The 27,515-nt window shown below is 35.7% G+C and overlaps 1 protein-coding gene across 3 annotated transcripts in view; it reads right to left on the reverse strand.

Annotated features, from left to right (window-relative positions):
- The window catches only part of XIRP2 (xin actin binding repeat containing 2), a 289,739-nt gene that overhangs the window by 20,819 nt on the left and 241,405 nt on the right, over positions 1-27,515 (reverse strand). For all 3 annotated transcript variants that reach the window (XM_029225393.1, XM_029225394.1, XM_029225392.1), the window contains 2 exons: positions 24,839-24,999; positions 20,108-20,245 (listed from right to left, as the gene is read on the reverse strand). In XM_029225393.1, coding sequence (XP_029081226.1) covers positions 20,108-20,245; positions 24,839-24,895 — 195 coding nt within the window. In that variant the 5' untranslated portion in view covers positions 24,896-24,999. The remainder of the gene's footprint in view (positions 1-20,107; positions 20,246-24,838; positions 25,000-27,515) is intronic.

Here is a 27,515-nt window from a genome sequence, read left to right on the forward strand (position 1 = left end):
TCTTCTTTGCCATGTAACTTAACATATTCACAAATCCTAAGGATTAAGACATAGATATCTTCAGGAGCCATTATTCTGCCTACTACCCTTAGAAAGCAACAAATGTTAATGAGGCAACTCATACCCAATATGACAAAGATGAATCTCAAAAAGAAAATGAAAACCCTTGATGAAAAAGAAATATATTTTGTTGTTTATAAGCCAGAGTTTGATTCTACAGAAAGACATTCCCATCTTCAAGGTGGCCTTCTGGTTTGATGACACATCCAGAGTTCAATCGCAGACTATAACCATTAAATATAACCAATATAAATAGGCCATATTATGCTAGTGTGTCTCTATCTTCACACATGGCACTACTTTTGATTTTGGTTAAGTTAGCACAGTGATCCTGGCTGAATTGGAGGGTTGAAACTCCTATTAATTTTGGTGATCCGGCCCTGCTATTACTACAGAATGTGATCTGACACAAGTATATGATTGATTGATTGACTGATATGGTGAAGCAGCTGGCATACTGCTAAAAATCTTAACATCAAAAAATAAGGCCATAGGCAGATGACTCTCCAAGAACACAGCTATTTGATTGCCTTTGAGGTTGGGATTTCACTTTACCCTTGATATCTACATGACTAACAAATACTGTTTTTGAGATGGGATTTAAAAATTTTTGTCTTAGTAGAGTATAGTCAAGTGATCAAAGGGGGATTATTACTATTAATCAAATAGGAGCACTAACTTTTTTTAAAAAAAACAAACATGGAGTTAAATAGTTCTAAGGGATCAAATTCTAAACTTTAAACCAAGAATAAATTTAAAGTTAACTCATGAGATCTTGACTTGTGATTTTTTTTTCTTGCTAGTGGACTTCTAGTGTCTGGCTTACCCCCAGGGGTATCTGGTATACAGGGTTAAAGTTCCGATTAACCAGATGGCAGTCAGACATTTGCTTAGAGATATACAGTATTATCTGATCTTATTACACTATCTAGGAAGGAGAATTATGACAAAAAATTGATACCCTCCCAAAAGTCCTTCAGAGAATTGAAGCCAAAATGTAGGTTTGCACTTTAAAATGTAGATTACATTTCATTGGGTGTGTTAATTAACTAGATGGGAGGAATCCTTTCACAGTGTGTATGTCTATCAAATTATCACTATGTACACTTTAAATATCTTATAATTTTTTCAATTATACCTCAATAAAGCTGAAAAAATATAAATTATATCTCATTAAATTAAAGGCCAGTGTAATCTTTTCCTAAGCAGAATGGGTTTCTAGCCCTAGAATCAATAGATATTTATTAACATGCTTGACACATAGTTTATGCTAAGGAAAAGTTTACTTAACGAATGAATGAATAAAATAGCAAATTTCCATTAATAAATGAATTTCATCCAACCTTCTATTTGCCTGAGAATGTCCTAGAACGTGGGGTTAGGACAATGAACAAAATGTGTACTTTACTTTTTCAAGAGGGAGTATAGGAAATAAACAATTCATATTCTTTCCTTTAAGTTCAAAAAATCATAATTCTATATAATAAAAAGTTTTGCATAATCAAGTTTTATTTAAGCATATTAATAACATTAGGCTGGAGGGAACAATAACTGTCATTGAAGACCACAGATAGAAAAAAATGCATGGGCACAAATAACAACTCTTTGCATAATAACTGTTTACAACTATGGCAAGTCTTTCCATCTATAGGAATATAATGGGAATATTCTATGGCTTTCTTAAGACACACTGAGAAATAGGAAGTACTGATTAAACAGAAAGTGAAAGAGCAAAGGACATGGGAACTGACCAGTACCAAGATCCTTATTGAAAGGCACAATGATCATTACTATAGAATCACGTCTCTGCCTAGAGGCCCAGATGACAAGCTGTGGCCCAGAGACAAGCTTATTTGACCCACTCAATGTTTTTTAAAGTTTTGAACTCATTAAAACCTACAAAAAAATCAAGATTTCTGCTTATGTTTGAAAAATTTGAAGATCTGGCAATATGCCATATTCCAACATGGCAGTGGCTTGCTGGAACAAAGTAGTGGCCACCTGTCTTAGTTGGGGCATATACTTTTCAGTTGGTCACTGTTCCCATCACTCACTAATAGAGTATTTAACACCAAGTTGACATTTAAAAAAAAAAACCTGCCTATCATCTTTAAATATATTTTCTTGTAGGAGATGACACAACATAAACAGTGGAAGGATACATAAATTTAGTTTAAAGGTATAAGTTTCTACTTCTGCACTATGTGCTATTACTAAATACTACTGTAATTGCTACACTAGTTTGGTATGTCAGTGTCAATGCATCAATTTTACTGCCCCCTGTTTTCTGCAGTTTACATAACGTCTGTCTTAAAATATTCCAAGATTTTGTTTCCATCATTTACTGTGTTTCATATTATGCAACTAGTAGAGTTGGATTTTAAATCTGACTTTCATTCTTCTCAATTGCTGGTGTCTATAGAGTGAAGGGTTAGATAAAAGGATGGATCATCATAATGCTCAGGAAGAAATCAAATTACACAAATAAAATGTAATAAATAATTCCGGCCAGAATACCATATGCAAACTCACATAAAATAGTTCATGAAATTGGTACTTAAAAATTAAATTCAAATATAGATCGGGCTGCAAGAAGAAAAATGCAGTTTTGTTCACAGGTGGATTAACCAAAGTCAGGAATGGGGATAGTACTCACTCCCTCCTTTATATTAGATATGCTATAATCTTAGGTAAGTTACTAAATCACACTTAAACTCTTTTTTTAAATATCATTCATCCATGAAAAGAAACACAGATGATATACGTGGTCTAATTTTGGAATCTAAAGGAGAAAATGTGGCATGATCACAAAATGTTATAATATTTGCATAGCTCACGCCAATCTGATATCAGCTCATAGATTAGTCAAGTATATTACAAAAGTCTCTCATGGATGTACTTCTAAGGAGATTTCTCCAGCACAGGAAAGAGTTCACACTCTGCCTACCCAACTTGCCACCGTTATTATCATTACAGGAAAAGACATTGTACATTTCCACTGATAAAAATGCAAACTCACGCTAGCATAATGAGTAAGGAAAGAAAAGGACAGACTTTTTATGGTGACTCACTATTATTGTGACTCTTAGAAGTATACCCAGTAGAAAAAAGTGTGATGAAAGACTGGCAGAAGAGTAGATGATTACTGCCTCACTAGAGTGGAAAAAACAGCTCATGCTCAATACCAGTAATTCAGCAATTTTACCCATCACTAACCTCATTCTTAATAAAACTAGGAAGGGTTATGATGTATTAATGTTACATGCATCGTTGTCAAACTGACAGAAACAATACCAAAAATGTGCTATTTATGTTAGCAAAGATGTCAGTTGATTCAAGGTTTGAAAGAATAATCAGTTCTTTCTTTTAAGTGATGAGCATAAAAATTTGTGGTTGACATATTGTGTTTGTCTAGATTTTGATATGTTTGAATTCAAACATGTTTTCTTTTTGCCCTGAATTTTCTCTTTACGTTTTAAAAATTTACTTTAAAACTTTACAGTATAAAATTTGACGTCCCTAGCATTGGAGCTTCACGTTAGGGCTTTTCCTCATTCACTATACACTTCTGAGTCTTGGCTCAAAATTATTTTCTATTTGAAACCTTTCCTGACTTTTCTATACAGAGTTCCCTATTACTGCTTCTTTTATTGTATTCCTGTATGGTCAGTACACACCTCTATTATCTACCTATCCATTTCACATTCATTATTTGATAATATGACCCTTTCCTTTAACTGAATTCATGCATCCTCAAATCCCAATGTTTAGCTTCCTGGTAGAGAGTAGATGCCCCCCAAAATATCAAGGAATGAATAGTAATATTATGAGCAAATAGTCAATAGTAATATCATGAGCAAATAGTCACTTTTTTCTCAGGAGTGTGAAAATTTTATGATTTTATAAAAATCTAATTTAAAAATTAAAATTCTATTTTCCCCCACATAATCCTATGATTTTATTTTTTTGTATTTTGGCTGACAATCTTTGACACTGAACATTTTATGATTGGTAGGTGGAGTTACTGAAGCTGATGCATATAACAATAACATGTCAATCATTGACAAAGTATATGAAGAAGAGTTCTCTTGATAACATTGCAAGTGATCAGAACATTTATGGAAGAATATGGGCAGTGCTGTGATGCTGTGAAGAGCAGCTGACATCATTAGAGGGAGGAGAAGCCTGTACCAAGAAACCAAAAAATACACAAAGGTAACAAACACATACAAAAAGGTAAAGAACATTGAAAAATAGGAAAATTTATTTTTAGGTGGTCTTTTTATAAAAAGATCTTCATGGTGCTAAAAAAAACCAAACTAGTCTGTATGTTCTTTTTTTAGTGAATTGTTATTATTCACTGAGTTTGTGAATCTGATGTATTGCCAAGAAATAGCAGTAGAAATGTGTTGAGCAGAATTACTATGACATCAAAAAATTAAGTTGAGGTATTTATGATGACAGGAAAAGACAATACTTTATCCTTATTTTTAATATCAAGGGAAAAGAAGAATCAAGGCAAATGTAAGTCGTGATTCTTCATATAACTCAATATATTTGGAAGTGAAGACTACAATTTTACTTGGCTCAGTAGTAATGCTCCCTGAAGCTATGAGTGTGTCCTAGTTGGACTGTTGGATCCTAAGAGACTGATGATGCAAAACATTCAGAAAAAAAATTAAGATAGTAACTTTTTCCTTTGAAATCACTGCATCCCTAAATGTGAGTGATCGTATATAGCTTCACTTATACATTTATTTATTCAGCCAATAGCTACTGAGCACCAACTATCTCTATAGCATTTTGCTAGGCGTTGTCAGTACTGTTTTAGTAAAAGTTTTATCTACCAACCTATCTACATATCAATCACCTGTCTATTCATCTATCTCTATATCTGTGCAATATATAAAAATATGTACAGGATTTCCCTGGCGGTCCAGCGGTTAAGACTCTGCGCTCCCAATGCCTGGGTTAGATCCCTGGAACTAGATCCCGCATGCTGCCACTAAGAGCCTGCATTCCACAGCTAAAAAGATCCTACACGCCACAACAAAGACCCGGTGCAGCTTAATTAATTAATTAATTAATTTAAAAAAATGTACATACATATCTAACGGAATAAAAATGGCTCACTTAGCTTGAAATTCTCTTGAGACAAGATTTGTAATATATACACATGCATGAATTATGCAGGTTTGTTGTATAAATCTCTGAGAGAAGCACTATCGTTCAATTATTTTCAGCTCTTCCTAGGCTCAAAACAATTATGCTTTGGTCATATTTAGCTATAAAGAGCAAAACTTATCATTTTTTAATAAAAATACTTAATTCGAAAGTAGGAATATTTGACTTCAAAGAGGGAGGTTTATGAATAAGTAATGCCAGCTTTCACTACTAAAACTTTGTCCTCTACTTTCCCCAAAGTGTTATTTATAGAGCCATATCCCAGCGTCCAAAAATGTCGAAGATTCATTAAAAGAACATGTAAAAGATGTACTCTCAACTGGGCCATCAAACATATTAGTAATATAAACAACAATACTTATGTGACAAACTAAAAAGAACAGGATACATAAAAACATTCAATTTTCAGTAAAGGACACCTTCTAGAAGTTTTATGTAGATGTATGTTTTTTATACACACACATATACACACACACATACATGTATACATGATTTCAATCTAACATAGACGTAAGGCATCTTAAAACAAAAAAGGCACTTGGATATAAATAAACATAAAAGTACAATAAAAGAGGCTAAAACTTAGTCTCAAGGAGCAGTGAAATTACAAAAAAAAGCTTGCAAAAAGAATGAAAACATTTTAAAGAAAGAGAAAACCAGGGGTAACATATATCTTACATTAATTAATGCAAACCAAAAGAGAGAAAGAGAAGAATTCTACCTTTTTATTATTATCCCTCTTCACCAATATCCAATTGATTTATAAGCTCCTCCAATTCTATCTTTAATTATCTTTTGAGTCAATGCCCTCTTTACCCTAGGACTTCTGACCCGTTTAAGTCCTCATGTATTTAATCTGCTATTTCAGTAGTCTCCTAACTTATCCTCTTCAGTCTAACCTCGACACCATTTATATCAATCCTATACAACTAGAAAAAAATGTTTCTTAAATGCATATCTATTCATCTTACTCCCCTGTTTGTTTCTTCAATGGTTTTTGATTGCCTTAGAATAAAGGAAAAATTCTTTATTATAGCATATAAGTTTTTCTCTTATCCAGCCTTTGGCTACATCTCCACCTTCATGACTCAATTGTGCCTCATTATATTCACAAATATACTATTTTACCTTTTGCATAAGTTGTTCCTTTCACTTAGAATGTAATTCTGTATTTATAAAAAATTATTTTAAGTCTCAGCTGAAGCATCCTCCACCCTCAGATTCCCCTCCTTGACCATCCTTCATCCAGAGTAAAGTTTATCACAACCTCCTTGTGTCCCAACAAACCTCATTTATATTTTCCATGATAGAATCTACCATATTGCACTTGTAATTATTTGTTATATGTGTTTCTCTCTGATAGAGTGAGCGTCTTGAGGGCAAAATAATATCATACTCATCATTGAATCTTTTGTGCTTGACATATGGTGAGTGGTTAATGACTATTAGCTGAATAAAAAAAAAAAATAAGGCACAGACTCTGGAGTCAGCCTTCCTGAGTTAGGATCACACTTGCTCACTTTCTTGGGCAAGTTACTTAGATCTTTCATGAGTTCATTTCTCGTCAAAAAAAAGTAGGGGGCGGGCAGCTAAAAATAATGCCTATCTCAGAAGGTTATTGTGAGGAGAAAGTCAGTTAACATATGTGAAAACCTGGCTCATAAGTGCTACATTAGTATTTGCTATCTTTGCTTAACATATTCATTGCACACTTACTCTGCATCAGCTATTTTCCTAGTAACTTGGGATACATAGTAAACAAGGCAAAAAAAAAGAAGACTGAAGGAAAGTAGATTGTCTGTGGTTATGTCAATACATTTTGCCATGAATTTTTTCATTGTAGAATTAAGCCCAGAAACGAAAGAAAAAACAAATTTCAATATGTACATTTTTTTCAACCAGAGAAGTAGTGGATTTGGGAGATTTTTCAAAGAGAAGCAAAAAGGTGCCTATGCATATTATAACTCTTCTAAGTCATTCTGGCCCCTAGGACATGGACATTTCTATAGAGGCATGGCCAGAGCGTGGCTTTCTGATCACCTATCCAGTTTTTCTTTGGTTCATTGTTCATGAACTGGTACCCAGTGGAGAGTCAGTTCACAGTGATTTAATCTACTATGATACAATTCTTCTCACACTTAACTCTTTCCTAAAAGGTCCTGTTGTGTGCCTCTCATCTAGACGATAAAATAAGAATGTTAAGATTTGTAATTTATATATAGTTTTATCAGTCACAGCTCCCAGTGTCAAGCGTCAGAGTCTAACTGATTTAAATAGGACAGGTACTTTGTTAAAGAGACATTTCATAGCAGAAGTGTATTCCACAGAATCTCCAGGAATAAGACTCCAGAAATATACTTATTCTCACAGAATAAGACTTGGAGGTTTTGTAGCCAGGAGCACTGCCGAAAAATGCTGCAGAACCTTCTGGAGAAGGCACCCTTGCTGCTGACATTGGACACACTCATTGCCAAAGCCATTGATACCATATAACAGATATTGCTTCTAGAATGGTTCTTTCTTGAAAATTGATGTAGCTAATCTCTGCCACCAGCCATCACCAAAACTGATTCTTCATAGTCCCTGCTTCTCATGCCATTTCATTACTTCTTAATGCAAAGACTGAGCTGGAGGTGTCTGATTGGTGCAGTCTAGTTCACAAGCTTGGGTTCTAGATACCAGCAGGGCCAGGAGAGTGAGTGTATGATATTTGCAGCTTCTTCTAGTGGAGGCTGGTTTTGCCTAATGGGGTGGTGGAGTCCCCAAGTACAGGAGGTTCAGATGTCCAAAAGAATGAAAAGTGCACATTACCTTTCCTAAGAAAGTATTATTTGCCAACACGGAGGTCTTATTAACCAAACAGAAACCAGTTAAAAACACAAGAAAAGGAATGCCACTCATTTTTGACAACAGATAACATAGTAGAAAACGCTACTCATGTCCTATGATGAAATTGATTTGGGCTTATTTCTTGGCAATATATGTTCCATGTGACATTACAACTTTCTTTAGGAAGACTGAGACAGTACAATTTGCCTGCTAATAGGGTCATGAAGAGTTCCTGTTATACAAACCTGCCTCCTTCATTCACTGTCCCTCTGAGCCTTTATGGTCATCAGTCTTGGTCACTGGGAGGAATACATTTTAAATCCTTATATAAAATCCAAGAGGAAGGAAAAAGCACCATAAAACAGATTTGGCTCTGATGTAAGCATTCCAAGATAATCCATGCAAACAAAGCATTTCAGGATAATTATTAATTATGACTACAAATTAATTACTCTGATCATTTGGGTTTTCTTCATAATGAGGAAAAATCAGGAAAAATAAAAGGGTAATTAGTTGCAATTTCACTGGTGAATGTATCTACTAGTAAAACGGGGAATGGAAAGAGATTGACGTAGAGACAGGAATGTTGGGTTATGGGATGGAGTTTGTCATCAATTCAAGTGAGAAATCAGGTAAGTAAATCACAGCTAATTTCAGTCTCACTTAGAATCCTCATTTGTAATCTCCTGGGGTAGAGAGTAGGGAAGCATTGAAGGAGATAGATAGAAGGAGCTACCATTGATTGAGTGCTGTTATGTATCAGGAAATATACAATGCCCTTCACACTTTATAACATCTAATTTCTTAAGAATTTTACCACTTTTACATTCTACATGTTGATTATCCATGGACTTAACTAGTAAAAGGAGTTGAAGGGAAAATGCTGTGCAAGATTTGAAAATTCCAAACATATACCATGAATATAGAGATTAACAAGAATTCAGTCAACCAGTTGTTTTGAGTCAATGCTTTTAACACCTTAAAGCAATAAGTGATGTGCTCAACATGCACTTGTGATGTACCTAAAGTGCATTTAAAGTAGGGACAAGAAAGGAGAGTTATTCTCAACTAGCTAAGTATGCTGAAGAACTGCACTAAAATGCCTTCAAAGAATCTAAAAATTAATAATCATGTGCTGTAATTTTTATTGTATATTAATTTTTTTGAAAAAAATCACGGAGTCTTTTACCCTAATATGCTTTTCACCAGTATATCAGGTAACCACACAATTTGCTTTATTTCTTTTAGGGTTGTTGATTCAGTGAACCGTCTTTTCTATCAGTATAATATCGGTCATCAAGTGCAAAGGTTTCAAGAAATATAAAAATCAATGTCAGAGGTTAGAAGGGTCTCAAAATGGAAACAAGGTTCTTACAAAAAAGGATAAAGAATGATTTGCTTTAAGTAGATGCTTAAATAGTTTCATTTTGCCTAAAAATATACATCTCCAGCTTATAAAAATTGAGCCATTTAACTCCTATAGATTTGTAGAAACAAATCAGATGAAATGAAATTTAAGGACATACCCTTTGATCTGTACTGGATTTTCTCCCAGTTACACTTATCAGTTCCAGGGCACCCACCCACTTGCTGAAGACTCATGACTGAAGATCAAGTTGGTTCTATAAGGATGCATCAGAGTGGATGAGATTCAAACAGGCTTTGCTAAGGAGTGATAGTCTTTAAAGCTCATTTCAAGTATAGTGGTCTATGAAACAGTAAAAGATAAATACTTGATCATGTATCTCAAAATAATAAGAAGAGAAATAATACTGAGCATAAGTGCCAAACACAGAGCCTATGATCATTATATTTAAGTAATTTAACCTGTATTTTGTGTGACATGATATTGTCTGTCTCACCACTATTTTTACAGGAGGAAATCAACATATTTGCATCTGATTCTGATATAGAAAAAGTAGGTCTGTATGTAAGTATCTATAATTCTCTCATCAGTATTTTTTTTCACACTCCCTCCTCCCCACAAATTATTGCTTTTCTTTCTCTATTTTCGGTACCCAGACTTGATGGTACACTTTCTCATTATCATAATCCCCTCTCTAGTAACGAAAGGCCTGGAAAAAATAAAGACAGGGAAGAAAAGGAACTGAGGAAAAAAAGGAAAACTTTTTTTGATCCTCTAAAAGAAAAACAAAACACAGAAAATATGATTGGGGGGAATTTTTTGATATTTTTAGAATAATGATACAAAATGCTTCTGATAAAAGGCTCACAAACTGAACCCCAGCCTAAAGTACTGACTTCATCGAAGCACCCTAAACCTCCCCAGACAGTTCTATACACTGTGCAATATGATGAATTGCAGGATCCAAGGGAGGAATTTCAAATGCCATAGCAGGATGATGTCTCTAGAAGACCCTGGTATTTACCCAAGGATAAGGAAGATGAATTGAGCACTTGGCTTCCCCTATTGGGGTCCATGTAGTGGCTGGTATACGATGTGCCCTGTCCTCCTGATGGGGTTAGAAATGAAGTAGTCTCCTTAAAAGCTGTTTCTTGGACCATGCTGGGTAGATCACTCAGGATAGATAGGGATAAAGAACAAGGACAAGAAAAGGCTATTAGAAGGAGATGTAATCTTACTCTGGGTTCTGTGATGTTGAGATTTGCAAAGAAGCTGGAAAAAATGAAGAATTTCTTAAACATATCTCTGTAAGGGCATGGTGCTAAGGACAGAATCTCTTAACGCCTCTTCCTTTTCTCAGGCCTTGTGTTCTTCCAGTTTTTTTTAGCATGATAATTCATCTGTGATTATGCAAACTAATAAATAAACGAACATCCAAAAGAATAGACAAGCTTGACTCAATCCAGTCATTTTCAGAGATCCATGAAGACAGGTTTATTCTGAGAAATATGAGACCCAGAAGCAGCAGAAAGCGCTAATAATAACCTCCTATGTCAAGTGCTTACAGAAAACACCCGTTTTATAAAAGTAATCATGTGGAAAAAACATTTTGCAGATTTTACTAAGTTCTGCAAACAAAATGATTGAGTAATGTTAAGGGTTTCTTTTGTTGTTATAATTTTCCTTGCTCCTCACAAACTAGCAAAATCTCAGAACTTAAAATTCTATGTCTTGCCATTCTATTATAAAATTTAAAAAGAAAGTAAATTTAATTAGTATATTATAAGATATTGTCTATATACTTGAGAATTCTATTAAGCGTAATTATACAAACAGCACAGTTACAATTCTAAACTAATAGGAGACCAGATTGAAGAAGGGGCTATACAAATGTATTTTTTTTCTATTCCAACTTTCCCTAAATATCCACTCCCTCCCATAAAAGAAGACATAAAATTTGATTATGTCAAAACATCTGTGCTTTACATCTTTATCAACATCAAAAACTTTTTCAGATCACCTGCTGAACCTCTAAGAACATGAAACTCTGTGCTCTCACTTTGTGTCTTTGAGGAAAGGGTCTAGGTGACACTCTCTCAATAACCGTAGGCCCTGTGATAAGAACGATACCACTCCTTTTCTCCTAAAGCAATCCCAATTCCTTTCACTTTAAAGGAGTGAAGGGTATATCTGTAAGTATACTTGTCTTCTGTAAATGAAACTGAAAATGGATTCTATAAGAACAAAAAGGTTTCAGAAACAGAAAACTCACCATTAAAAGTCCCATTAAGAGAAAGAGAAACTTTGATAGTAATACTCCAATAATTGGGTAAATGTTACTACTACAACTTTTATTTTGGAGAATAAGATGAATCATAGAAAAGCAACCAATTCAAGGTTTTTTGAAAGCATTGAATCTTGCAACTCAGTTTTACTTATGAGTATTTGTACCATTCACTGAGGCCCTGACTGCCCGAGAAACTGTGCCGGGTGCCCCCCTTCCTCTGGTAATGTTTCTAAACCCCTCCAAGCCACCAGGCAGATTAGTTTGTTTGCTCATTTTCAGCACAGTAAAGGAACCCAGGCAGAATGCACACATTGGATGGACTACACTGTTTCATCAAGAAGATAGAGTTTCCACACAAGACCCAGGCAAATGCTTTGCGGGTGTCTTCACAGTGTGGGGTTGGAATGTGTTTCCCTTTATAATGATGCACTGGAATGGCCTGCAGTGCTGTCCCAGGGGAGGGAGGTGTGAATCCCTCTGTGCACTAGCATCTACCAACAGATTCTGCAAAAGAAGCTGAAACTGGAAGTTGCAAAGGAACCATGACTGAGACTTTATGGTCACACCTCAGTAGACAGCAATTACCATCAACTTCACGTGGGGACAGCAGAAGTTGAGAGTTATAGTGTGTGGCTCTAAAGTAATGTGATTAATGCCAGTAGATCACATAAGATAGTCTTATAGTGCTTTATGGGCACACCTTGTATCCCAGGGGGAGTCCACATATTAGTTTAGCTGTGTTAAGGAGCCAAATGTCTATGACCATGTTACTATATGATTTAATAAGGTTTATCACTTTATAATCGTCTTATGTCTTTTGGAAATTATTTTTATAGAAATATCAAAGGTATAAACTCAAGAGACATTAGGTATCCACATTGTATAATCCTATGAAATTAAAGTTTTTTAATGAAAGATGGCAATATTAATGAGTTAAATCTCAGTTTTAATTAATTATTGGCATATTAGTGTAGCTTAAGCTAATAAATTCATTATTTTTAGTTTATTTTTATTCTAATTGGTTTATTTTAAATGCTTTGATATGTATTTCTTTAGTTCACTTATATCACTCTATTTAGTTTTTAAAAAATATTTGAATATATCTTTGTATATATGCAAAAAAAATCCTATTTTAATACAGTCTGCCATTAACATGGGAGTTAACTGGGCTTGGAGGTACCAGTAAATTGGTCGTTTGGCTGATTGGCATTTATTATATTCACCATGATTTTTTTAAGCCCTTGATTTCTCTATTCTCAGCAGCCCCTGTCCTATCCTTTGCAGTAGGCATCTCAAGAGAAATCTCAATAGAAATAGAAGGGCCTTGGTATCAGAGTGAAGAATGAGGTGGGCAGTGGAGAAGCCTCAGATGAGAAACTAAGAGGGGAGTGGTCATCTCTGGGATAACAAATCCTGGCTCAAGCTTGAACTGCCATGCTCATTGCTGCACATCAGAATCCCCTGGAGGGCTATAAAATTCCCTGATCCCTGACCACATGCCAGGACAATTAAACCAGAATTACCTGGGCTGCCCGAGGAGTTCCAGTGCATGACCAGAGTTGAGGACCACCTTACTGACAGCCTAGGAGACTTAGATGACAAGAGCTCCCACTGAGATTTCATGTCAATTCTAAATCCTTATCCAGTCAGAGAAAAGGTAGGAGGAGACATGTCAGGAGCTCTGAAGAGGTCTTGCTTCAGGTCCAGAGTGATGTAGAAACCAGCAGACAGAGGACTTATTGAAACCCACTCCTACTACATTCCTGTACCCCAACCCAGGGAGGCCTGGGGTAGAGGCACTCCATAAGTACTGGAAGCCCCATTTCTAGACAAACCAGGCACATGCAGGCTTTTTGGAAGCAGGAGAAGAATTAGTGGTTTGTTGGGGCTGGTAGAAAAAGGCTTTCATCCTGAGAAATACACATTTTCACAGAGTTTAGTTTGTGGGTTTGCTTTTGTTTTCCTCATAGTTGGGAAAAGCAGTACTAAATGCAGTTAATTGGCTTCGCATCTTGAGCAAGGACATTCTCTTACCAAATATAATTCTTTTCCATTCACCTTCTGTAGGAAGAAATGTGGGATTCCACCAAGACCTACAGAGCTATAGGAAGGTGGACATGGGTAGGAAGAGAGGAGACAGATGGAGACTGGGTAGCAGGAGGTCACCAGTTGCAAAGCATGTACAGGGATGTTAATTTTAAACTAATCTTTAATTATCTAATGAGCTTCTAGGAGACGATTCTGTCTCCCCAGGCTAAAAAAACTGAAAAAACAGTTAAGGTGTGAGGCACAGAACAATGCCATCCTTCTTTGTCATCTTACTTATACATAAAATGTTTATGAATCGCATTCTACTTTGAGAATAATTACCACTGGATTATGCTTTAGTGGCAACACTACTAATGATAATAGCTGGTGTTTACTGAACATTTAATATCTGCTAGGCATTCTAGTAAGAATTTTACATGAACTGTCTCATTTTATTCTTAACACACCTGGTACTTCATCCTCATTTCACAGAATAGGTTACGTGGTTAACTCAGGGAATTCTAACCTGGGCTGTATGACTCTGGAGCCAATAGGCCTAACCATGAGTGTAAACTGCCTCATTTTGAGTGGGGTTACTTTAGTTATAATAGTCATTTTAAAACCGTGCGCATAACTAAAAAAACTTTTCAAGACACACTTTTGGTCACAACCTTGTGTGCTGATAGACATCTAGGTTAGATTGGGGTTGTTAATAGCAATCTAGGCCCTTGAAAAATCGTGCATGTGGCAGAAAGCTAAAGGTAGGTTTAAAACATTTACGTGAGAAATGCTTTGCAATGTGGACATTTAGCTGATAAAAATATGTTTAGTTTGCTAGAAAATAATTACGGGTCACCTTTAAAGAGTCTAAAACACACAGATGTCAGATTATATCTGTCACAACCTGTCAAAAATATTTTCTATCAGCCTAAAATTGTCCAGAGATTGTTCCAAATCTACATAATCCTACAGAGTGCTAATGTTTACATGAGGATTTTTGCAACAGCAGATGTATGTGGAAAGATACATACTGTCTTGCAGCTCCCTACTGGTCCCCATCAGACTTGGCGGCAGGGAGTGAAGGTCAGGAATACTTTAGACTCTTGACATAGATTCAGTGCAGCCATTTTCACATGAAAGCAATTACCTCAGCACTGTATCGCACTGATTACTTACCAGACTTTTGGAGCCCCATCTGCTCTTCCCTACTTAAGCCACTTAAAATGAAAACAAAACAAAACAAAAAAAACAACTCCAGAAAAGAAGATGCTTGTAGGACTTCACAGTTAATACGCAAGGAGCTACTCAGTACTGTGTAAGTAAAAGAGAAAGAAAACGAAGAGGAAATAAGCATGAGAGAATGAAAATCAAACCCTGAATGTGAGACTATGGCACAAAGAAGGAACGTCTTAAGACTACTAATGGGTCCAAGGTTTGTTTTTTGGAGGAATGGAAATGTTCTAAAATTAGATTGTGGTGACACTGTACAACTTTGTGAATATATTAAACAGACATTGAATTGTACCCTTATAATGGGTGAGTTCTATGGTATACAAATTATCTCAATAAAGCTGTTAAAAAAGAAGAAAGAGAGGAAGAAAATCTTTAAAAAAAACAACAACCCAGAAACCATGGAAAGGGTGAGTGAAAATCAACTCTGAAAAGAGACAATGGCCATTTCATACCAACAACATCTGCTCCAGCAAACTTCAAGACATACTTTTAAGGATGAGGGGACGGGTTATTTTTTTTTTTTTTTTCCCAAATGGAGCCTGCTGTACTGAGTGGATTAAAAATATCTCTCTTAAATGGTCCTTTCCATTCTAGCATTAAGAACCTACTGATTTTCACTGGCATAGAATTCTGAGAAATCAATCCTAAGACAAAGTCAGAAACAATGCTAATGTGATATTTCTAACCTAAATATCAACAGGACACATGCCGAATGGCTCATAATCCCTTAAGGAGGGTTGGATTTCATTCATATCTACAGGAATCAGTAATGGCTGTTTTGAAAAACAGAATCTAAATGGGTGATATTAAAAATGGGTAGTAGTAACTACCAGAGCCACCTAGTAAAGTTTTCTCGAACACATTCTTCTAAGAAGCTGAACCCTCACCCCAAACATCCTTCACCCAGGGGCCCTGACTGTTGAGAGTAGCTCCTTTTTCTAATTTACATAAGGATACTCCACAGGCTAGCAGTGATGCTGGTAACTGTTAAACAGGCAGAACCATAAAGCATAAGTTTAGAACACATAAATAGGACATCATTCCAAGTTTAAAATGTCTGGCATAAACGAATGTTCCTATATCTTGTACCTCCTTTTTCCCCCCATATTTCAGAACCTCTTTTTCAATAGCTATGAAATAATCAATAAAAAAACAGAGGGACCTTTAACCTCAGAGATAGCTTAATTTTCAAAACTTGTTTAGTCCCATTGCTGATCTCCCAGACAAACTGTTTCCAAATAGCTAATTACCCTGAAATAGCTCACTTCAATACATTAGGAAGGAAAGAGGCAGACTGGACTGAATTATTACACCTTATGAAATTATTACTAATTGTGATATTAAATATTGTCAGAAATCCAAAACAAATGTTCTTTCTTTTAACTCTAATTAAACTTGATTTCCAAGCTAATATTAATCTTTATATGTCAGCAAAATAAATATTTTTCTGACCAGTGGCAGACTTAGCAGAGAGCTAAATCTCAAGTACTTTCAATAAAGACTGAAAACACCCTCAGAGCTGACAATAACTTGGGTAAGACAGAATTAACTGTCTGTCTACCAGTAAATGTTTTGTTCTCAATCCCTGCTGATAAAAGAAGTGATTTTTAGAATGCATTCAGATAGCTTTAAAAGTTTAAGTGAATATCTAAGACATGATTTTTCTATGTTTTCCTCTCTATAACCAAATCTTATATGTGTCTCAAATTTCCATTAAGGAGTATAAGTTAGTCATTTGATTTTCTAAGATACAGATGACTTTTTTCTTTCATTTTCCTACAGACTTCTGCATACAGTTCAATAAATGGTATTTACTAGTTCATCCTTCCATATATTCCCTTTATATTTTATTTATATTGCATTGCACTGTGACTTAGATTTAGTTATTCCTCATGGAATTATGGGGTATTATTAGTGTATCTAAACGTAGATAATGAAACTGAAGTTCAGAGAGGTCCCTACAGGCCCAGAGTCACGCAGATATTCAGATTTTTAGCACATGTTTTTTTATTACTCTCACACACTTTAGTATGTCATGGTCACAGAGAAGGAACTACAGCTTATAATAATAAACTATATTTGCAAGGAGCTTATAGTGGATATATATATATATATATATATATATTTGCTGGTTTGGTTGCTTTTGTTTTTACCCAGCATTCATTTATTCTTTGTTCATAAGGGTATGCTGAGATCTTCCACGTAGCTAAACAGGTACAGAGGCTTCAGCCAATCAGCATCCTCTAGCTACAGCAATTTAGTTCTAGGGGGAGCATGTGTATTCCACTTAGAACCAATTAGATCCTGTAAGGTTTCTTTCCCTGGGGCTTCTGGGAAAAGGATTCTAACTCTTTCTCTGCATCGTTTTTACTCCTTTCTGGGGAAAACCTGGGAGAGGATGGGGCCAGCTCAGAGGAAGTGAGGCTGAGAGGTAAAAAAGAAGAAATATGATCAAGGAGATACTCAGTTTTTTAAACAAACACTTGTGAAGTGCTTATAAAGGGCCAGGCACAGTCTTAAGCACTTTACAAAAACAGCTTAATTAATCCTCTTAACAAACCTATGAGGTGGGTACTATTATAATCTTGAATTTATAATTGAGGAAATTGAGACACAGAGAAGTTAAGAAACTTGCCTAATGTCATTCAGCTAATAAATGAAGGAGGGCTTCCCTGGTGGCACAGTGGTTAAGAATCTGCCTACCAATGCAGGGGACACGGGTTCGAGCCCTGGTCTGGGAAGATCCCTCATGCTGGGGAGCAGCTAAGCCCACGCGCCACAACTGCTGAGCCTGTGCTCTAGAGCCCGCGAGCCACAACTACTGAGCTCTTGTGCTACAACTACTGAAGCCCGCGTGCCTAGAGCCCGTGCTCCGCAACAAGAGAATGAGAAGCCCGCACACTGCAACGAAGAGTAGCCCCTGCTTGCTGCAACTAGAGAAAGCCCGCCGCAGCAACAAAGGCCCAATGCAACCAAAAATAAATACATAAAATAAATTAAATAAATAAATAAATAAATGAAGGAGCAGGGATTTGGACCCAGGTGATCATGCTCCATCCCAGTGCTCTTAGCTACTACGCTAGAGACATACTGTGAGTCCTTAATTACATCATTGGTAAGGTAATATATGCTTCACAATGGGTTCTCAAAGAAAAGAAGGAAAGAGGGAAGGAAGAAAGAAGGGAAGGGAAGGGAAGGGACGTCCCTGATTTTTTGCATTTGACAATTCCCTTGGTATAAATATTCTCAACATGGCTGACTTCAAGCTATTAACACAATATTATCTGGTTTGCAAAATTCCTGAAAATTTAATAATCAAAGAGTTGGTACAAGCTAGTTGCTCTAGTACACCCCTGGAACTTACATCAAGCCTTCCTTCCACAAGACTGCACTTTTATGAATCTGTAATGTTCCTTTTGGTTTGAGATTCTTGTGGTGGAGTTTTTGGTCTTTTGCAATATAAAGCATCCTAACTGATACCAAGTTCCACAGATGATGAAATGCTTTCATGGAGACTGCTCTTTGTCATCTTTGACTGCCACAATCACCTCATGAGAGAGACAAAACACTCATCAGTTTCTCCATCATAACACAACAGAAACTGAGACTTCGAGGGGCTTATGGATTTGGGCTATGTAGTACTGGCTACATAATTTGCCACACCCAGTGCAAAATGAAAATGTACGGTCCATTATTCAAAAATCTTAAGAATTTCAAGATGACAGCAGAGCATGAAACTAAGTGCAAGGCCCCTCTAAGTATGGAGCCCTGTTTAACTGCCCACAATGAAGATGGCCCTGGGTCTATGGGACTCAGCTGATAAATGTCAGAGGTGGTGTGTGAACTCAGATCGACAAGTCCCATAGCCCTTACACTCTATCACACCGCTTCCCTGCAAAATAAAGGATATGGAAATACTTTACCTATCTTCTACGTAGGATTTATTTAAATTATTAATGATGACTATATAACCCGTGGTTGATCAGTTTCAAGTAAACACATATACTTGATTCACTTAGAATCCTATGTTGCAAGAGCTGTACATTAGGTCACAAGTATATCCGATCTTAATTTATTTACATTACATTTCCTTTAGGCAAAATTAAAAGAAATCTTACCGTAAACTTATTGTGAGCAACTTACATTGCACATTTTTTTTCTTGTTTACTTTTCAAACAAAGCCAGAAAAAGAAAACAAATAATATTCCACATACCAGACTTTTAATCAATCTATCTGATATACTGCCCCTGACACAACCTTACAAACCCAACTGCCTTAATAGCCACAACTTAGGCAACTCTAAATACCCTAGGGAGTTTTCTGAAAAAACAAGCAAACAAACAAACAAACAAAACCAAAAAACAAAAACAACCCCCACGTTTATCTCTGACTACAACATTTCAGAAATACCCCAGCTACTTTCTTCCTCCTGGAAAACCTGGGCCTAAGTCCAGCTGTTTACAGTGCAATTACTATTTTCCAAAGTGCCAGGCTCACTCCAATGAGTTTTATTACTTAGATTTTCACATTCAAAAATCATCACCCATGACAATATTTGGTAATATATGACAATGGAGTAATGAAATGGGAAAGAATCTTTTATATAAGATAGCATTTAGAAGTTGTATTATGCAGTTTTATATAACATCTGGTTTCCACTACTCAATTTTCGGTGATTTTTAAAGAAAGCAGAAAACTCAATTAGCAGCTGAATAATGCTTCAAATTTAATCTATGCAAACAAATAACAGATAGTTGATCATGAATTATAACCTAAAGGCAGAGGCTCAATGTAAATATTGTGCTCAACATTTCTATTTACCTGTTGACTAACCTAGGCTATTTAATTTTCATTTTTGTTTGAGACATTAGAAGCCAAGAGAAAAAGTATTCCAGTATGATTCTCTAGAAACATGGCAAAATGCTCCAAGTAAATAAATCAACACAGTGATATGAATTAACCGTGATTTTTCTAAAACATTTTAAAATTACAATTCTTGTTAATGAGTAATGAAAATAAATATACCACCAAAGAGGGCAGGGATGTGTGTTTTATATTAGCACTGAAATGAAAGCATTTCAACCAGACACGATTTATCCTTTACCAATAGTAGTACTACCTGCTCAGATCTGTCCTGGTGCTGGTATTGGTACTGAGTAAAGGTATTACAGGAAGAAGCAATTTTGTCCTTCTCAAATTGTTTCTTCACTCTGGCCAAACCGCCAGGCACTGTGCACATTTCTGATTCTTCCAGCATCTAAGACAAGAAAAAGGAAAGAAAAAGGAAATTTCAGCTTGACATCTTCTCAGGATGGGATTCTCAAGCTATTTTAAAAAAAAATGGTTGATAATTATTGAGTGGTATATTAAAAAGATATTAACATACACAATTATTTCAGGAGGATCTTATTACAGAAAACCTTAATAAAAATAATTTCTCCATGTTGTTTTTTCCTGTATCAGTCTTTTGATATAAAGTCAGAAGGATCTTTAAAATATTGAGTTAATTTTCCTTATCTCAGATAGATTTTTATGTCTGGAGATTAGGTCTGTTAGAATGGATTTCTCTCATAATACACAGACTAGCAGAAATTAGAATAATTGATTCAATTTTAATCCACAATAAAGTTGTCATTAAAATCCCAAATGTCTATATAGGTAACACATTATTAAGGATATTAAAAAACATTTGACTTATTCCAAAATGTACTTAAATCATTAAGGATGAACAAAATAGCTTTGAAGCTATTTTGGGGAGCATATTTTTATTAATATACATTAATATTAGTAAAAATAACAACTACTTAATACGTAGTGCTGAGTGATTTTCTATGTATTTACATATATTTTGTCACTTGATGCTTCTCCATGTTCTGTGAGATACGGTCATTTATGGTGGGGATGTCTAAGTTTAGAAGGATTCAGGTCTATCATTGGCATTTTACAGATGAGAAAGCCTATTCCAGTAGGTGTCATTTAGAACAACCTGAATAACTGAGGAGTCTTGTCAGATATTATGCCCCAGTGGGAGGTACAGTAATTCGAAGGCTTTGGTTTTGATGATTCAGCACATTCCCCAGCCTAGTGGGCACTCAAGCCCAGATGGGATGACAACTGTCAAGCAAACAGGCCCCAGGCCAGCCCACTTTCCTCTAAGATACATCCAGGTCCACCTGAAACTGGGAGGAGACTCAGTGACACTTCTTGCACAGGAGATCTCCTGAGGTCTGGCCTAGTCCTGACATAACCCTGGAAGCCTTGAGACCTGAGAGTAACTGAATGCCTGTGAGCTGAGGTTCCCATACCTTGGACTGTGGACTCTTGGGATCCTAAAATCTTTACCCAAATATGTAGTTCCTCAAACAAATACTAAAAATACAGCTACTAAATTGGGGTTTTCCATACTCCAAAATATTGGAGGTGAAATTAATATTCAGGATTATCTGAATTACTAGCAAATACTCAAGTGATTGCTTTATCAAGTTCATAACCTTTCCCTAGTTACAGGGACTGCCAAATATTTAAGAATATGCACATTGACTCTATGGAAAGAAGGGATACATTCTATCAAATACTGCAACAAACTTCACATGTAAATCCTGGTCAATTACTGTCACTTGATACATGTTAAAGTCATTAGAAATTATGGCATCTCCTTTGAAATTTAAGATAAAGAAAGGGAAGGGTGAATTAAGGCTACAATATTTCTTTTACCCCCTCTGCCATTTAATTTACATAAATGGCCTTCTTCAATTGATCATATGCAGATAATATATAAATATTAAATTACAGAAATTAAGGCAAATTTTGTTAAGAAGAAACTTACTTTTTCCAACTATAAACAGTGTCCAAATGATGTGCAAATTAATCTGGTAAGCCTCATTAATTATGCTAACGAGTGGATACTTTACTAGTGTGTGCGTTTACACAAAAATATCAGTTCCTATACTGATCAGGTTACCTCTTATCTACTAAATGAATTAAAAAACAGATATATCCATTCATTTACTTTAGCACTGTGCTTTGGAATCAGATCATGTTACACAGGCAAAAATGCATACAGTTGATTATTTTTACTAGTAGTACAACCATGACCCCAGCCTTCCTGATGCTTCTCTCCAGCCTAAGGGAGAAAGTCCTTTGAGCTATAGTTTATTTAGTAGTGGTGATGAGGTCTTCTTGTTCAGCTCAGCTTGGAAAGTTTACATCTGTAAGATGGCAGGACTTACTCAAGGAGAAGCCTATGGCCATGAGCTGGAGTGATGTTTCTTTGCTCACACTGAGATCACTTTGCCTGGTTTACCACCATGTGCTAACATCCCAACTAATCTATGTAATTGTAAATGACCACATAACTTAGATTGCTTTGTGTCGAACCTTTTAAAAAATGTTTATCCTTATTCTATGTTTCTTATTCTTGGACACAGAAACAACATTTGGAATTTAATGGATATGCCGATAATTATTCTATTAACGAGTTAATTTAAATACTTAATACAGAACCTACCTAATGTTACTTTAATAATAAGTTAACTTAAATACATAACACTGAAACCTAGGTAAGTATATTCCATACAGAATCAGCAATTTCCTTTACAAAGAACTGTTCTTGGTTTGTAGGGCATAATAGAAATAACAATCTGGGGAGTTGGACAGACAGTAATTCTAATCCCAGCTGTGACACTTAAAACCTTGGGCTAGAGTTCCTGAACCTCAGTTTTCTTTCCTATAAACTGGGAATAGCAATATATTTCTCACAGATTTCTTGCAAGTGTTAAAAAAGATAAAGGAAATAAAACTGCACAGTACAGAACCTGTTATTTTGTTGCCTAACAAATGTTACTTCTCCTTTCTCCTCTAGGGGGCTTCTGAGGACCGATGCCTTTTCACAGGCAGGCCTTTTCGTTTAGGTTCAACAAAATGCCATCTGCCTGAGTCTAGGACAAAGAGAAACTGATCTAGGACAAAGAGTAACTACTTCAATGTGACTGAAATATAATGGATTCAGTTTGGGGCCAAATCAGTGACTTCCAAATTTTGCACATAAAATATTTGGTTTATTTGTATAGACAGAAATTTGGTTATAAGCAATTTCCATGATCTTTTGATTGAACAAACATTTGATGCAACTGACCATATAAGGCAGTTATTTTGCTTTACTTTAGATATTTATCAGGATTTCTCTGAGACAATATGTGTGATCATTTTTCTCAAAATATTTATTAGCTTAGGGCCAAACCAAAGAGTAGGGCACTTTTTTTGGACCAAAGATGCTTTCTTATATAAGAGGAGGCAGTTGAATATAGTTGAAAGAGTGCTAGAGTCAAGAGACTGGAATCTAGTCTGGCTTTGTCCCTGTCTAATTGCATGATCTACCATAAATCACTGCCCCGCAATTTGTTTTGTCTGTAAATGCGCAGGAAAGAGAAGGATTATTAAATTCCTTCTATGTAGAATTTCTTCAGAATAGCATTAAAATTTTAAATTTTTATATTAAATAGTGAGATAATTTAGTTTCCTTATGTGCCCAATTTAAATATTCTCCTTTTAGTACACAATAAATACGAATCATGCCTTATACAAATTTGTTTTATGGTATATTCTCCTAGTGTTTAGCAAGATAAAAGTCTTCCTAGATAAAAGATTGCTTACTAAACAACCAGTCTTTAACTAGGTATTTTCAAAGTCAGCTTGTTTCACCAAGAATCATGTTTCCAATTTAGAATACTAATTTGTAGTAAAGTTCCTTAATGACCCAGCAGGGGGTGCTATGTAAGAAGACTGGCAGGAGGCGCTGGAGGGATACTATTTGTTTTGGAAGTGATGAAGTTAACTTATGTCATTTCTGTACATTCATTCAAAATCTACGGTGCGCCTGAAATGTATTTCAATAACTATGTAAAAACTCAAATGTCATCTAGAATTGCAACATTGTTAATGAGTTTGGCACAGTCATTCTTTTCTCTGAATGATTTGTAAAGAAAAATGTTCAGAGTAGCTATTTTAGAATACCAGGCTTCTTGGCTATTCTCTCTCTCTCTTTCTCTTTTGTTTAAATGAACAACTTTGCTAATTTGGAGATTATAATTATAAAAGAATATCCTTATATTCCATTAAGCTATAAAGCTGCTACTGATAAAATGGCTTATCAAATCCTGTGGATTGAAGGCCACAGAATATGGAACCCAACAAATTCTTTTGAATATGACTTTATTATGCATTCGCTCTAAAAACTGGTGGTCTTACTGAATCCTGCTGTTTCCTGTAATCATAACTGGTTTAGCAGACTCTCTACATTGCTAATCTCCCTCATTTCTATGTTGATTAAGCTACTTCTAATGGATTTAGGGCATACAGAGAAAGGAGAACAGCAAAAGAAATTATACTGCCAGTGAATTTAAATGAACTATACATGAGACCAAGGAGGGCAGCATGCAGATCCACATTATTAAGATCTGAAATTAATTCCCAACCTTCCCAAGGAGAATAGCTATAGGTTAAATGATAATTATGGCAGTAGTAACACATTTATACAGTGCCTTATGGCTTACACGTAAATGATCTCTTTTACTCTTCACGGAGACCCTCTGCAGTAGATTTTTTTTTCCCCATTTTTCAGTTAAGGAAACTGAAGTTCAGAGAAGGGTTAAGATCGTAGCTCAAGTTCACACAACTAATAAGTGGCAGAGCTGAAGCTTAATTTCAGAAACTCTGGATTTGATACACACTATTTCTGTGTTTTTCTACTTTATCCCATTGTCCAGTAGTATTCTTATATTGCAATGTAAAGGAGGCATGTGAAAGGCAGACAAGCAGCCTGCCTAATGCAGAAGCACTAGAAGCAGCTTACGTTGGTGGAGAAGCTGCGGCAGTCACCCTTGGAAACAGCTGCCTGGTACCTCGCCATCCGCTCCTTCAAGGACACCACCTCCTGGAGGTCTGACACACCCTCTCTCTGCGCAGCACTGTCTTCTGCAAATCCACGCGCTGGCTTACTAGGGCCAGCAGTCACTGAAAACAAATGTAGCATCGCTTCAGGTTTTGAAAAGAAAATGGCATCATCTTAGGAACAGTGAAGGCACTTAAAACATCTGGTCTCGGAAAACAGACTGTAACATTCCATGGTATTTTCCAAGTTTCATGGTCACCCTCTTTTTTTCAAGCTTTCAAGCAAAGCTACAAAATGCCTACACAGAAGCATATGCTTATGCAAACAGCAAATGAAAATATTGTCCCCACTCCTACTCCTGCAATTATTCTGATGAACGATAGGTATTTATTAAGAGATACATAGTGTTAATGAACATTTCCTGAAGCATTGTGTTGGAGTTATGCTAAATGCTATAAAAGCATCATCTCATTTACTTCTCTAACATCCTCATGAGGTAGGTTCTATTATTTTCTAAAATTTTTAGATAAAGAAAATGTAGAGTCAGAGTAGTTAAAAAACTTTCCCGTGATCACATAATTAGTAAGTGTCAGATTTGGTGGTTTGACTAAATCTTTGGCAAGTCTAAAAATTGCTCTTTGCTTCTCTCCCTACCCTTCAACCCTCAAGGAGATAAATCTAAAATATGTGAATGCTTTGAGAATTATAGACTGTGGATTTTTTTCCCTTTTATTCCATAGAGGCATGTGTAACATAAGAAAGAAATAATAGTCCCATTAAAGAAAGCTTTGTCAGTTGTTCCAGAGCATCTTATATTTTCCCACGTAAGCCATCTACCTGACAAAAATACAGGGTATTAGGAATTACATACTTGCAAACAGAGCAAAAGACTGATTGCATGATCACAGAATAACAGTTGTTAGAAACAGAAATGTCTTAGAGCTGATACAGTCTCACCTAGTCTAACCAACTCCTTTTAGGCATAAGGAAACATGTCTAAATATTTCCTTATGTGAAAGAAACCTAAGGATTCTCCCTGGTTAATGTGATGGTTATTTAGATATAGGTGCCAGAGTTGGTCCCAAAACTAGTTTTTCTTATTTTATCCAGTGTCCTTTGCTGTTATGGCTCTGCTTGTTGGTTTACTATTCACTCTTAAAGAATTGTAATTACAAAATCATTTCAAGGGCTCCTTCTGGAACCAACCAGTATATGGTGTGTCTGTGTATATCTGTGTGTGTGTGAGTTCTGATATGTTTATCACTCATTCATACACCCCCTGCCTTTCATCTTAGGGCTGGTAGTCTTTTGTACTCACAGGGTTAGCGGTCTTTGGTATACTTTGTTATTTGAATTGGTTTGATTTAATTACAATGAACCAAGTCCCAGACAACTCCAGGTAACAGACCACCACCAAGCTGTTCCTTCCCTGCCCTGTTCTCCCTACCTTCTTACCCAGTCCCCACATTGAACCATCTTATTACATTGTTTGTTCTTTCTATTAGCTTCTCCAAGATTTCTGTACACAACAGCAGTTGAGAACAACTACTGCGACCCAGGAAAAATTAAAAATCATTTGTTTTTTGACTCAATGAGTATTTGCTTTTTCTTAAGGACTTCTTATTCAGTTAAAATTTTCATTTATTTTAATAAAATTTGTAAATATATTTTAAATTTTTTAATTTTTATATTTTACTTCACACAGTATTAAAGGAAAAAAAATATAAAGGAATAAGACATAGTATCATATGAATACTGTGATTGTAGAAACTGATATGTTCACAATAAATGTCAGTTAGTTTTTAAAATTCAGCTGTCTTCCAAAACCTCATATCTACACAAAGGTACACTCCTCCAGTTGATCCTGATAAAAAGAGATTCCCACCAACTACTGAAAGTCTTTCACATGCTGAAGAAAATATATCTTTATTTTCCTCTCTGGATTATCTATTTGCACAGATGAATTCCGTTTATGTTCAGCTGTACTCTTCTTACTTTGTTGTAAATGGTCACTATATAAATTTTATTGAACATGAACCACTGAAGTTTTTCCACATTAAGATATAAATTTCATTTTGCACATTATTAATTAAAGATGTTATTATTTTATTAATCTTAACAGAAAGTCAGCAGTTTATTTTTGCAAAAATTTACAGCGAGTATTTACTTTCGAAATATTTCCAAATGATTTTTATCATTTTCATCCTACTGGGAAATGCCTAAGATTAATGGTCAGGAAATCAGTTGCCTGAGTATTAAGAGATTTGGATTCCATTGCCTTGTAGCCTTTTATTCTGATCACAGAAAAAACATTACATTTTAATCTCTCTCTCTCTTTGTCTCTCTTTTTCTCACTCTCTCTCCTTCTCTCTTTCCCATCAGTAACTTTGCCTACACAGGTAGGGTCGTGGAATAGAAAACCAACCTTCAGCTAACAAACTGTGTCCATGTTGGTTCTTAACCTCCTAAGTCAGTGTCTTTCAATTTCCTCATCTGAAAAACAAGGTGATGTTTCCTGACTAGTATACTATAAGGCAGTGCACCTATCTGTTCCTATCTTGATGCTGATGCCACCTGATGTAAATTTGTAGGGTTGATAAGACAGTCCCTTACTTAGGGACTTAGGGATGTGTGGGGA

The sequence above is a fragment of the Monodon monoceros genome, unplaced genomic scaffold (assembly GCF_005190385.1).
Source record: "Monodon monoceros isolate NGI ecotype Baffin Bay Population unplaced genomic scaffold, NGI_Narwhal_1 Super_Scaffold_16, whole genome shotgun sequence".
NCBI classification, from domain to species: Eukaryota; Metazoa; Chordata; class Mammalia; order Artiodactyla; family Monodontidae; genus Monodon; species Monodon monoceros.